Consider the following 14,524-nt stretch of genomic DNA (forward strand, 5'->3'; position numbering starts at 1 on the left):
TATTTCGTCGTGCATGAAACATTGTCAACAAATAATAATAAATTGAAATAAATCAAAAACACACAATGTTTCGCAATTGACGAGGAGTCGCGAAAGACTATTAAGTCATCGTGTCAGCGACACCTATATGCTGGATTACAGCAACAGATATAGCAAAAGAATTGGGTTTATCACGTACAATACCGTACTGAAAAGCATAGAAACAACATCCCGGTATGGTACCGGTAACGGTACAGGGAATATACGACTAGAAGAAGATTAGACACATGAAAAGGCAATGTTTTCAGACTACTGGCAAATATAAACATCAAGGTAATGATTTTTCAATGCATGTTTGAAGGAGATGTAGTTCATGTAGAGTTTTGAGTAAGCTTGGTGGAAAAGCGATCCACAAAGTAAGAGCCTTTAGCAGATGACCGTGTCCCATAGGAGTGAATACTGCTCTGCTTTGAAAAGTAGTTAGTGAATGCTGCAGGGAGTTTATTGTTATGGTGTTGATGCATTAACTTCAACACTTCAATTCTATGTATATCTACAAGTTTAATAATTCTTTGTTTATTATAAATAGGACTTAGTTGTGTGCAATAAGCAACATCAGAAATAGCGCGAATGGCCCGATTCTGCATAATTTCTAATCGGTGCAATAAAGATTTATCAGCAGAGCCCCATGCAACTACGCCATATTGAGTATGGGACTGGAAAGGGAGTAGTAAACCATGCGTAATGTAGGTAGCGATGTAAATCTTTTAAGTTTATATAATATCCCAACCGACTTGGATAATATAACGGCCAGGTTTGAAATTTGTGTATCCCATTTCACACCTCTTATGTTGTAATATGCAGCTGGTGACTTCTCATACAATGACAGAATGAGTCTGAGAAAAAATTACCGAACATTTTCATTGATATGGTGTAAACTAATTCTGATTTTTTGAGATAAAGTATCACCCATCAGTCAATTTATAATCTTGCTTACTGCTTTGATCACACAGCATAAATCCTCACACTGTAACTTTTTTATGATTCCTTCCTTCCTGAAAATATAGATATCTCTTATCAAAATTTACATTTCTTGACAAATCAATACTGTATTGGGTATCTGCATTATATCAGTTCTATAGTCAAGTATATCGTGTAATATTCCATATGCATAACTAACTTGAATATTTATAAGTCACTCACTTGTCACTCACAGTCTTGACGCGAGACAGCAGCGTCAGAACACAGAAAAACACAGAACGTCGCACGATGATTTTCGAAGCAATAATCTGTCAGAACCAAGTCGAGCGTGACGTCGATCCAACACCGGGACCAAATTTCCGGAGTTACACGGGGTTGATTATATCTCCCGATATTTGGTCCCGATGTTGGATTCGCCGTCACGCCCGACTAGGCGCAGACAGATTATTGCTTCCAAAATCATCGTGCGTTTGTGTTCTGACGGCGTTGTCTCACGACAAGATTAAGTGAGTGGCTTTATAAATATTCAAATTAGTTGTGCATCAACATTAATGAAGATTTATTATAAAATGCAGCTTACAAAACAAAATAGAAGAGCAATCATTTGAGAGGGAAGGCCCTAGAACCGGTCCTAGCACTTGAAAGCATGTTGACAAATGACAGTAAGATCTGAAGATTTTAAATTCACTTTAGGGCTCGAATGGTACAAATACCCTTATTCACATAAATTGAATACCTATCATTGCTATTATCTAAAGATGGCTTCAACATATATATATTCATAATTTTAGATATGCCAAAAAAATTTTGCTTTATTTTGTCGAGTGTTTTAAATTATTGATTTGTAATAAATAGCAATACCTTTTTGCTACTGCGAAATCCACCACATCCATCGAATGCATGAATATTTCTCCTGGAACCGTTACATTTTATTAATTCCAATTTATTTTATGAGGTATCCACATTTTTGTTTTAAATAACACTTTGTCAAAGTGGCTGTTATACTTCTATATATAAAACATACATGCTTAGATGGTAGACAAGGCCGAAGCTCCAATTGTTGTAGGCAATTTATTTCAAAATATCGTAACTAAAATATTAATTTTTGCAGACTGCTCGAAACTCACTTTTAAAAAATGATTTGCTGTCACCAGAGGGGGTTTTAGCATGGAAACACATCTAGAGAGAATTTATGAAGATATGTCTAAAAAAACATTTGAAACAGCCATGTAAACTAACAGACCAACTTGTTTAACTCAATAGCTTGACAAAAATGTCTGTTAAATATTTAGCACAGGTATAGCACAAAGTATTGTTTAAGAAACTAGTTTATTGGTATTTTTTATTAGATCTATCTCCTATTGAGCATTTAAATACTTGGAGCATGATTATTATTTGTAAAATTACCAACATTAATCAGATCATTAATAACAGATGAACCATGGAAATTTTTCTTTCTAGGTTTTTCCTGCATCTGTTGATGAGATTTTGGAAATGTCTGAATTTGAAGCAACTTCCAAGTATTGCAAACTGCAGAATACCTTTCTTGGCATATGCAGCAGCACTACAAACGTGGCCTACCTTAAAAACGGAAATCTACTCCCTTTGAAACATCTGAAGACAAAAGACTGCAGTGGATCAGCCAAAATTTCATAAATTATTTTACACACTGGAAGTCTACAACAGGTGATTAGCCGAGAATTTTTTAACAAAATAAATGCTATACAGCTGCATGCAACTCATTTTTTACTCATATGTTTCTGTTATAGGATAAAAAATAACAACATTTCATTGCTTCTCCAACGTAAGAAGGGCTCCAAATATACCATATTAGACCAAACATCCGTCAGACCCCCCTTTAAATGTAAAATAAAAGTCTTCTATATTCATTTTCTATATCATACATATAAATTTTTCGTGGCTTGAAACACTTTTTAGAGTCAGAATATTTGGACTATTGAAAACCCACATTTGCCGGCTTCCGCTCAGACCTTCTAGGGGTTTTGGTCTAACTTGTCAACTAAAAAACCTCCCCCATCCCACTCCCAAAGGCTCAAAAAACATCAATACCACCATTAACATTACTCGATATTCAATTTTTGATCACATAAATAATTAAAATAATAATTTGTATTTCTATGGATTATTGAGAAAAAAACTTGGGTACTCCAGAAGTACGTGTACCAAGATGCGGACAATGGAACATCGTATGTGTACCAGGTTAGGTTTAGGTCATAATTTTAGGTACAAATTACTACAAAACTCACTTGCTTAGTCCTCGAACTCATAATAGAACTGAGATAAGAACAATTGGAAATGGCCTAACCCTAACGTGGTATACATACTACGTTCCGGTTTCCTCAATTCTTAGTACGCGTACTTCAGGAGTACAGAAACTTGACTGTGATCACATATATCTTAATCTTCGTTTTAGCTGCTGTTTTTCTTTAATTGTTTTCGTATTCCACGAATTCTATTGTTCATCTTGTTGATATTATTTTGGCATTCAGTTACATTGTTTAATACATGAAGATATTCGCTCATGAACGATTTGAAAATGTTTTCTTCTTTATCAAGTGTCATTTGTTCAATGATGTGATGATTGAAATAAATTTCAGCTGCTTGCATGTATTGAGATAGCCATTTCAATGTTCCTCATAAGCATGTTTTGTTGAGAAATCTTTTCTTTCTGTCACTTTCGTGAGCGTAATTTTTTTAACAATATGAGTTCATGACTAGCTGAAATTCCTTCACTGTGATAAATTTTTCTAATAATATATCTTGCTATGTAATCTAAAATGTAGATTTCTTCGACTGTGAGATTGGTGGTTATTACGCTTTTAGATTTAGTATTATAGGAAGTGTTGCCATTGATATGAACCCCAAAATAATGACAGGGAAACATAGTAATAAGATAACAATGAATGAAATACAATAAACAGAATGTATTCATGCAGAGCGACCCTTGTATAATCACTGACTCTTGGTTTGATTCAATTTCTTGTGCAGAGTCCTTGTGCTTCTGCCTTCTGGGTTGCATTGTGAGCTACCATTGGGAAGGACGCTAAAAATAATTAGTCACGATTGAATGGGTATGACCTTTAACCTTATGTTTTGTTTTGTAAAATTTGACCTTTGACTCTTAGTAATGCTTCAGCGATAATGTAAGATAGTACGTACTACAATAATTCAAAGCTTCTCGCGTACCATTCGAAAAGCCCCGGCGTACCACTAGTGGTACGTGTACCCAAGGGCGGATTATGCCACTTCGGTGCCCTAAGCACTGAAGACTTTGGTGCCCCCTCATGTGTAATTTAATTATAAAAACAATAAACCACATAAGTGTATTATCCAATAAAAATAATCACAACCATCAGTAAATAAAACAACTTTTACGGACATTTTTAGGTTTTTTAACTGTTATATATAGCCGATATATATATCGGCCGTTTACTGCCGATATGATATATCGGCAAACACGCAATATCGGATCGATATATCGTTTGAGCTCTAATTCTGAGGGAGTGTGACAATAAAAATTCATGCCTCCATTCTCAACGTGAATCTAAATACCAAGGATAGCCTACAAGTCACAACTGTAATTTGAAAATTTTACCGGTACCTAGTAGGCTAGTCTACATCAGGGTGGTTCAAGGTTGGTGGGTTGAACGACCGCAAAAACTTTCGAGGAGGTCTCGCGGGCCGCAAGTCGGAGAAAACCCGAAAGTGATCGAAATATCGCAAGTTTACTTACTTTAATTTTAATAAAAAACGAGAGTTTACCGTTCTAATCAGACTATTATTATGTTGCGTGGGCGGCGTTCTTTTAAAGAAGATATATAGGGCCTTCAGTTATTTTAAAGTTAATTCCCGAGAATTACCGTTGTATTTTGCGCATCTCGCGTTTAATGTCGCTTCAAATTATATTCTTTCGTGACTAGGGCTGGGAATGGTCACCCGGTTAACCGATTTTATATGATTAACGGTTACGAATTATTTTAACCGTTAACTGACATCTCAGGTACAAATCATCTTTATACCGTACAATTTCTTCAAATATAATTACGTCATGCAAATTTAATCATCGCGTTCAATTCAAAAGAATATTACTAACTATGTGAGTAAGGACTCAATAAATGTGAAAAATATTGGAAGTACAAGATTGCTGATTATGGAAATTTGACAATGATGAATTCAGAATTGGTTTTCGGTAGATTTCGAAATATTTTGTTCACGATGACATTGCAAAATCGTATATTTAATGTCATACAACAAGTGCGCAGTTGATGCCGTTTTTCTATATTATATCTCGTAGTAGAATTTGCACATCGAACACTGAAAATTTGTGACATAATGATGTTTTCCAACGGAATCGGGTTTTTTAAAATACTTCCACATGCCCAAACCACGCTGCCTATTCTTGCAGCAGAGCAATCATGTAACTATCTCGATTCGTGAATAAATTTTAGCGATACCGAGATAAGAACACGCGAAATTACTTTATAAGCATTGTGACGTAACCAGCTGAATTAAAAATTAATACGTCAAACGTCACGCAGCGATTAACCGGTTAATTTTACCCAGTTAACGGTTAAAGTGTTTTCCCTAAAATTCCCAGCCCTATTCGTGACAGATATTACTTGAAATCAAACCAGACACTGTGTGATGGGCAAGGAAATACGTTTCCGCCGTGTTTTTCCTTATGTCACCTTTCCTGCGACACTCACTTTATTACGAGTTGTTATATTGAGTAATTTGAAAACTTTGCAGCGTGAGCAAGCTTAGTGCCATCGTCAAATACAAACCAAGTCTGTCTAAGTTGGTATTTCGGGACCTAGCTAAAAATAACTGGATTGCGCGGCGTTAAATTGGCTCTGCGTTTCGTCACTACAATCACATGGTCGACGCTTAAAAACAGAGGAGTGTTTTTACTAAAATAAAGGCACAAAGCGTTAGAAAAAGGGTTTGATTCTCGGGATCCCAACCCCAGTTGGAATAGCTAAAAAAAACCTCAAAAACGTTCCTCCATTAGATACAAATATACGCTGAAATTGTTCGGTGAGCCGCACAGAATGTATCGGCATGGCAGGGTTTGGACCAGCCTGGTCTACCTTATCAAAAAACTCCCGACTTCGCTGACCACTAGATCGTTGAAATGCGATCGTAGAACCGCCACATAGTGTAAATAGTTCATTGGTCAAATTGTTGAAGAAAAAAGAAACTTTTTAAAACAAAAATGCAGCAACAAGGAGAATACTAGGAAGAAAAAACAACAACAATTTAAGAAAACGACTCATAGGCCCATTTCGTGTCCAAAAAAAAAGTTTCAGTGTTTATTTTTATTAATGTAGGTTTAATATGATACTTGAAGACAAAAAATAAGCGAACATTTTGAAGTTCAAGTCGTCTGGTGAACTAGTAATACTTTAATTAACACCGACAAACTACACGTGAATATATTGTTTAATGGTTAATCCGGCGATGAGTGTACCACTGAGCTAGTAGTACAAAACCAGAGAGAGCGTAAACAAGCAAGGTCAAAGGTGAAAAGTATAGCATTAATAATGACGTCATAAATATCATCTTACAGCGACTGATATCTCCCAGAGCGCCATATAATAACAACTTTTATTCCCACTACTCTGCCTATATTTTAGCCATCCGTGGAAAGCTGGAGTAAACTTCACCATTGCATCACAAAACACGCATTGGGTGGGTGTGAGTTTGTTTTCGTTTTCGTTGGGTCGTTTTCCGTGTATTCTGTGTAGCATTTCCAAATTTTCGGTACACGAACGCATGTTATGTGCATGTTTTTAACCTTGGTTTTATATATTTCACAAATTTTCGAATATCAACCTAATCAATAGATATTGTAGCCGAAATAAATCTATTCTATCTAAGTCAGGTGTATGTTTATCTAACGTTAATTGTACCTAGAAGCCATTAAAATGGAATTCAAGCGTTTTAAAAATGACAATTCTGTGTGGAACTACTTTGTTCGATCAACAAATGGCGAATAAGCAAAATGCGAAACGTGTTACGTCGCGTGGATCAAAATAAATATATAAAATATATATATTTATATAATAAATACTTCGCGACGATTTGCGAAGCAGTCGCTGCGATCATGACACTCGCAGATAATATCGTCTACTTTTTCAGTTGATAATAATTTTTCTATTGCGCAAAATATTCAATTTGTGGCCGATTCGAGCATTTTAAAATGCCTTTCCATAATAACTGTGGTCAACCTATCTCGCGATTGCGTCGACCTACGTTGAAATAAAAGCACTTCTACTCTAGATATAAAATTACGTGGTGATCTGCATGAATATATCCAGTTTTAATTCGTATTCCTGTGATCTTGCGAATTTATCAATTTTAAGCTATTATTGCAATTCCAATGAGTATAATTTATTTAGTAGAATAATTGCAGATACTATCGTGAAGATTAGCGCAATATATCAACATATTCGGGAGAAAAGTTGGGTGCGGTCTCGTCGACGTTGTTTTATTTAGCCCGGAACTGAAATCGCCGTAGTATGTTATCTATAGTCGTATCTATCAATCGTTAAAATAGTAATCTGAAACACACATTTTTCGACTAAAATAAGGCAGTAAATGCCAACGAAAATACCACGACCCTTGATTTATGAGCCAGTGATAAATAAAAACAAAACGCTATTCTAGGCGCTGTTGAATCGTCAAAATTTCGTAATAATTGTATATATTTACTGAATTTGCAACAAGGGAAAGTTTTCACGGGATGTAACTTCTTATCAAATTAAAACAGACATAATACCGATGTTAATTCCCCAAATAATCACGCGACGCGGAAGAAAACAATCGGCGATGCTAACAAAATAAGCCTGTAAAATTCGACCGTCTTTACTAGTGACTTTGTTTAATTTGACAGACTTTGTATCGTGTCATGATTTTCATTTACCCATCTAGGGTGGTAAGTGAAGTTGTTCAAAAACTGGTGCAGCATTGTATTCCTGTATTATATTTTTTTCTGGTTAGACTACTTCTCATCGAAATAAAATGTTTGAAATGCACGATTTTGTGTGTTCATGATTTCATTTATATGTATGCTATTACAGTGTATAAGTACAAAGTTCTTGTCGCCGTGCAAGAAATCACAAAATAATACAGAACACAAAATACTATACTATAGAACTGTGTGGTGATTTTCGGTCAATTCACCGCAAAAATCGTATGAAATATCCGTTATCCGGATAGTAAAAATTATAGGAATCCGAACTAACCCTAGTCAAAACCGCCATTTTGTCGCTATCTTCCAGTGAAGCGTCGCGAGCTGGATTATTTTACTCCGCGGGCTGTTTCTGGCCCGCGGGTCGTAGGTTACCGACCCCTGGGATACGCGAAATACCTCACTGCGGGGGGGAGTCCAGCAATCCTCTTGTGTGTGATTATCGCCAACGATTCAAACCCGCCAACGCACGCAGAATACAGTAATCGAGTGCACGATGCGCCTGCCACCGAACGAAAACAGGTTTCGCGAAATTTGCCCGACCTTTAACCCCGGAAAATTCCTCCCATACTTTACCATTCTAAAATTTTCGATGCTTATTTTTAAGAGTGGTTTCCCGTTGCCTATAAAATAAGGTATTTGTTTCAAACTATCATTCTAATTCATACCATTCAACAATCTGTTTTTTAAGAGTACCGGTTAAGAATTTCAGCCTAGTCTATCACAGCTATTTCTACACTAATTTTTGATTACTGTAATTGGACTGAAACTACTAGGGGGACAGAGTGATCATTGACCTATTATATTTAAACTTCCGAAAAACAACTAAAAACTAACGAATATAATTCAAAGTCGCGAAAATGAGGTGAGGTAATGTTTACGACCACGCCTGAAAGTCTGTCTGAGTGAGGAATGTGTCTGATTGGATGCAAAAGGGGGCATTGTTACGTTTATTTTTGCATTATGCTGATTGGCCTATGTCACGAAGTAAACAAGGAAGTCTATGCCAGGGGAAACGTCAAAACGGCGGTTTTAACGATGAATTAATTTTATTTATCATCTACGCTCGAGGAGTAAATTACATTTTTTTACGTAACAGAATTTATCGTGAGACACGTTTAGACTAAATTTTATTATATCATCAAAATTATATTGAACAGCTACTCGTTTATTGAGCCTACAATTTATTTATTATTAGACAAATGGAAACACACAGCAAAGTTTATGCAGGAGTTCAATAGCGCAGTAAATATTCAAATATATTGCAATGCAATAAGGAAAAAAAATCATATTCTATTCCAGAGATTCATCACTGCTTAATTTTTGTAAGAATGTATCTTCTGCGAAAATATTCACTTCGATGTTTGGAAGTACATATTTGTGCGAACAATTATTTTCAAAAATGAACATTACAAAGAAAAAGCAAAAAACTAGGATTAGTGATGCCCATTTAGAAAATCTTCCAATCTTGGCGTCCTATCAAGCGTGATGCAGCAACAAGACAGTGTCACATTGAATGTCATTGTAATAATTTTTTAATAAGACGACTCAGTTGAATTTACGAATTGTCGCAGTTTTTGCACGATGTTCCGTTTTTAACTTTCAAAAAATATATGCGATCCGCGAAAGAATAGCATCCCTAAATTTTGTCCCGCGAGCGACGTAAAATTCGCCGCCCCTTGGGCCATCCAATGAGCATATGCTCATATGGCCATCCGAGTCCACGAATCCAAAACAAATGGCTGATTAAATCTATGGACTTGTGATCGGACTGGAGGACGTGGTAGGATGAGGTATAGGGGATGAATTTTACCGGAAACCGTTATATATCATGTATTTTGGTAAAGCTCATCATCAGGCTGTAGGGAAGAATGTACGAAAATCATCATTATAAGTTTTGGAAAATCAATTTTGTTTTCCTCATTTTAATGTGAAATGCGGTGAATTTAGGGAATTGAATGCAAGAGTAAACGACAGTTTTTGAGGGAATTCTTTCATTTCCGCCCTCTGATATGGTGAAAGAGGGGTTTTCAGCCGTGCTGCTATTGCTATCAAAACAACTAAATCGCCTTTCCATCAGTAAACGGGGTATTTTTAGATATCTATAATGAAAAACTCGCTGAAGAACACCAAGCATCCATCTCATTAAAAAACACTATGAACTATGATTCGTCTTCTTATTTGGTCCGTAATATATTCGTTTCAGACTTTCAATTTTTTTTTGCAGTGCCGGGGGGCGATGAAGTTCTATAAACTACTTTAGGGGGGCGATGGTACAAAAAGTTTGGGAACCACTGGTCTAGACCACTCGCTTTCTTGTTACTTAATTTCTTGAGAACGGTTTCCCATTCGTTTTCAATGAATGGCCATGTCTTTATAGCTAATTCATTTTGATGGGGGTATCAGATACTAGGGGCTCTTTGCCGAGCAGATTTTCGAAATGACACTTCCACTTTGCCAAAAGGTCTTTTTGGCTATCGGCTTCATTAAAAACACCGTACTCGCGATGAAGGCAAGTTTTAAGTCCTCATCACTACGTCATCAAAGGCCATTTTCGAACTACGGTCGATTGTCGTTGGAGCGATTTTTAAAAGATTATGTCTACTTTATGTAAATAGTAAGCGTCAACAATTCTGAAAAATATAAAGAATGAAACCCACCTTTAAAGGGGGAACAGAACTGAGAATTTACAGAGTGGAGAAAACCCATAGTCCGGCGTTTATAAAACGTGGCAAGGACAATTAAAGCTTAAACGCAAGATGAAAATCAGAATATCCATATGTGCCATGCATTTACTCCTTTTAATTATATCGTCTTTTTGACACCAGTTGATAACCTAGTTCTGCAGTCTGCAAGATGTAAAAGAATCGGCATTTTCGGATATTTATTGAAAATAATGTAATTAATTCGTTTGGATAGGAATATATTTTCCCCATCCCTAGTGATTGCTAACCACGGTAAACGGAGAAATAACTGTATTTTTACCATGGGCATTTAATAACAGAACTTTCCATTCAGTCTGAGTGTCGCACAGAGTAATATTTCTCCAGAAAAATTGGTGAGAATAGCACACAAGATCAGTGAGAAACTAAGAAGCACAAAAACTTATAAAAAAACTTAACATGTTGAGCAAATTATATATATATATTTCAGCAATATGAGCACTAAACTAACACATTCAACATGGATGATTGGAGAACATGTCACCATGGAGAATGTATTCAAATTCAATAACATCCCTTCATCAACAGGGTGGTCTTTATAATTCAATCAGCCGCTATTAGAAAAATTCGTTTAAAAAACAAACCTCTGCTCCCCCATTTTGAACATTTCAACTCAAATCCTCACTTGAACGAAGTCAGCAATAAAAGCACCAATCATTGAGCATTGATATGTTTATGAATGTATACCTCCAAAACTCTTTTAAATAACAAGATAAGGGCTAACTTGTCAACCAAGCCTTAACTGATCTTAAATTTGATTTATAAAAACGTTTAACAAATTCTGATATTCAAATGTAAATATTAGCCTGTTCTAAGATACCAATATACAAAAAAAGGGACAGCAGAATATGTAGACCTCATTTGGTTGTGGTAAATTCATTTTTGACACGAATCCTTCGTCCTGTGTCTTCGAAACAATAAGATATGAGGTTCTACAATAATAAAAAAAATAATTATGCTAAAATATTAACAATGAACGTGTTAATTAGCACTTAGCAGCCTCTGATATTACACCAACAACTTGAAAGGGCATGGTTGAATCGAAGTTTAAACAAAAGTACGCAACTCATGTTCAAACTCATAAGGCACTTAACCTTCATTTCAAAATAGCATGAGCATGTGAGTCAAAAAGCGTGAGCAAACTAGCCAAGAATAGAATTTGGAAAAAATTTCCCAGCTATAATTGTTATGTTAAGCTAAGATTCTACTACTACAAGTGATTAGTAAGTAATAAAACGATATTGATAGGGCATCGCAATTTTAATTTAAAAATAACAAGAGCCCGTGCTTGAATAGAGGCCGGTTTGAATAAGGGCCCGGTTAGTGAGTTTGGTTAAAAAGATATGGGCCCGGGCTACAAAACGAGCAAATACGGTAATTGCAAGTTATGCGTCAGAGCATAAAATTTGGAAATTGAAACGTAAACCACAATCTGATTATTATTGTCGAATGCATATCCTATTCTCAACTACTACCTTGAAACAATAATAAGGAATGATAATTTCTCTACACTTTAAAACGTATTCATGATAAATACCTGGTTCATGTTTCATGTAATGTATCCATCCTTGACTTTGTTGAACTCCCAAACTTCTCCATTCAGCTTCTGACATCAGATGGGATTTTGGGACATGTTTCGAGATATCACGTGGCAATACAACATGCCTAAAATAAAGCTAAACATTTTATTTTTTTAAAAGGTCACTTTCCACCTACATCAAACAAAAAACACTTGGTGGTACTGTTATTTTTATAAAAACTAATAATTTGTATACGAACTTTCAGGTGACTACAAGTCTACAACATTTGCTTTTTATCCAGTAGCATTTGTGATCTCAAGTAAGAAAAATATCCACCTGTATTCATAAACTTCATCATAGTACTTATCGGAATAATATATCTGACTCGTAGACATTCTTGCTTTAAAATACGGTGCAGAAGCAACAATAGAACTGCTGCAGAATGGACACTATCCAAAATAAACTTCTCTAAAATATCTAGTATCTGTAAGTAAAACATATTTTATTAATCTGTCAAACCAACTTTCCGCACTACTTGAAATTTGAGATAGTAAAATTAATGATCGCTCAACACACCAATCATGAATGTGAATTTGTGGCATTCCAAAAAAATTCAACTGATGAAAACTGCATTTGGTAGGAAATAATGTGCGAAAATATAAATTGATAACAGACACATCACATTACCTCTACTCAATGCCATATTAATAAGATTTATTTCTGGAGGGTTTGCAAAAATGACTTTTGGGCCTGTACACTGTTTCATTCTGTAATAGAAGTTCCGTAAGTGGGAGGAATAATATAGGTATTGATGATTTATTTACAGAAAAGCAATCAGTATTAGTATAATGAAAACCATAAACTGGGGTACTGCGTTGTGGTAGTAAGAAGATTAATAGCAGATCTGCTTCATGAACAAAAGAGTAACTCATCCGAGTGAGAAAGTAAGTCCACTACAAAAAATGGGATAACATACTGTATATGGGTAGAAAGTTTTTCTTTGATGAAACAAGGAAAAAAATCGTTCAAACCAGGATTGCAAATTGAATAAAAGTGCATTATGCTTAAACTCTTAATAGGATGTAGCCTCTTTTCCCAATTTCGTGATTTTTACCACTTATTTTCAATGTAGCAAGCAGCGTCACCTGAGGTGCCAAAAATCCTTTCATACGTTTCTGAATGCAAGTCATCTCACTAATCTCAACGCAAACAGGTTGTTCTAGTGGTCTCAATAACCAATTTATACTGAAAGATAAAGAGTGTTTTATTATTGATCATTCCAACCAACATTAGCCCCTTACCTTTCCAAGAAATCTCAACCAAATTCCTGCAATAACAATTACGGTAGTTTAGCATAAAAACCGAAAACATGTACGTACATTATGACATCATTTTAGTATTGGAGCCCAATACTGTTAAATTGTTCTATGTTTTGACTCGATGGTTTTGACATTGCAACAATGGACTCTCATGCCCGGGGAAGTAAACGTAACTCCCTGAATAATGCCAAACAAAAAAGTGATGTGAAAATACAGCCAAAATTATTATGTTTTTTAAAATAAAATGAATGAAATTCTTGCCAGATGTGTTTGGTTAAAATAAAGCCTATTCAATTTTCAGCTAGGCATACATGTTCCATGCCAAATAGCAGCACAGAGTACCAGTAGCTAGCGTTCCACACAAGCATTTATAAAAAAAAAATAACACAAATCTTGTTAAACAAGGCTTGGGCCAGAAATGAACACACACAAAATATGTGTATGTATTACACTTTCAGGTTGTTGTACTTCAAAAATACGCTGGCCAATAAAAACTAATTCAATCTGATACAAAGACAACGGGTGTAGGTGTATGTGATATGGTGACGAGAAGCCATGAAAAGCCATGAAAAACTACATTGTTTTATGAATACTGGAATATATGGTACCAAAGTGATTGTTCGAATTCCCATTTATATCTCATGTAGACTTTGCAGAATCTGCCGTTAGTTGAATTTCTATTCCATATTCAATTCAATTCTCTTATTCATACAGTTCGGCACACTATACAGATTGAGTGACATTGTCTCGTTTCAGAGAAACCCATTTTACAGATGATTAGACGCCCCTCTTTTGGGGGACATCTGGATATGGTTGTCCTCAATATTGGTAAAAAAAGAAGTTGAGCGCAATCTAAAACTCTATATCATTGAATTTCGCGGGATAAAATAATCCGATTTACCATAGGAAAAAATTTTCTACAGTGGCATTCGAGAGTTTTGAACAAAAAACGGCAATTTTGGTCATGTGACGGCTGCGATTAATTTAGATTATTAGACAAGCATAGCG

General features: G+C 35.5%; 1 protein-coding gene across 1 annotated transcript; it reads right to left on the bottom strand.

Moving 5' to 3' along the window:
* Nucleotides 1–10,823: 10,823 nt before the first annotated feature.
* On the bottom strand, nucleotides 10,824–13,434 carry LOC144420971 (cyclin-dependent kinases regulatory subunit-like). Its single transcript, XM_078110916.1, has 4 exons — nucleotides 13,343–13,434; nucleotides 12,534–12,681; nucleotides 12,215–12,342; nucleotides 10,824–11,609 (listed from the first exon to the last, which is right to left on the bottom strand). The coding sequence occupies exons 2-4, from the start codon at nucleotides 12,590–12,592 to the stop codon at nucleotides 11,554–11,556; spliced, it is 243 nt and encodes an 80-aa protein (XP_077967042.1). The 5' UTR covers nucleotides 12,593–12,681; nucleotides 13,343–13,434; the 3' UTR covers nucleotides 10,824–11,553.
* Nucleotides 13,435–14,524: the final 1,090 nt, after the last annotated feature.

The sequence above is a fragment of the Styela clava genome, chromosome 3, assembly GCF_964204865.1.
Source record: "Styela clava chromosome 3, kaStyClav1.hap1.2, whole genome shotgun sequence".
In the NCBI taxonomy this organism is placed as follows: Eukaryota; Metazoa; Chordata; class Ascidiacea; order Stolidobranchia; family Styelidae; genus Styela; species Styela clava.

Bases quoted from the DNA above. Each gene is read 5' to 3' on its own strand.
- LOC144420971 (XM_078110916.1), bottom strand. From the start codon at position 12,592: ATGTCTACGAGTCAGATATATTATTCCGATAAGTACTATGATGAAGTT. The intron at 12,343-12,533 runs GTGGATATTTTT...GCTTTATTTTAG, and splicing joins GATGAAGTTTATGAATACAG to GCATGTTGTATTGCCACGTG. The intron at 11,610-12,214 runs GTATTTATCATG...TTATTATTGTAG, and splicing joins TTACATGAAACATGAACCAG to AACCTCATATCTTATTGTTT.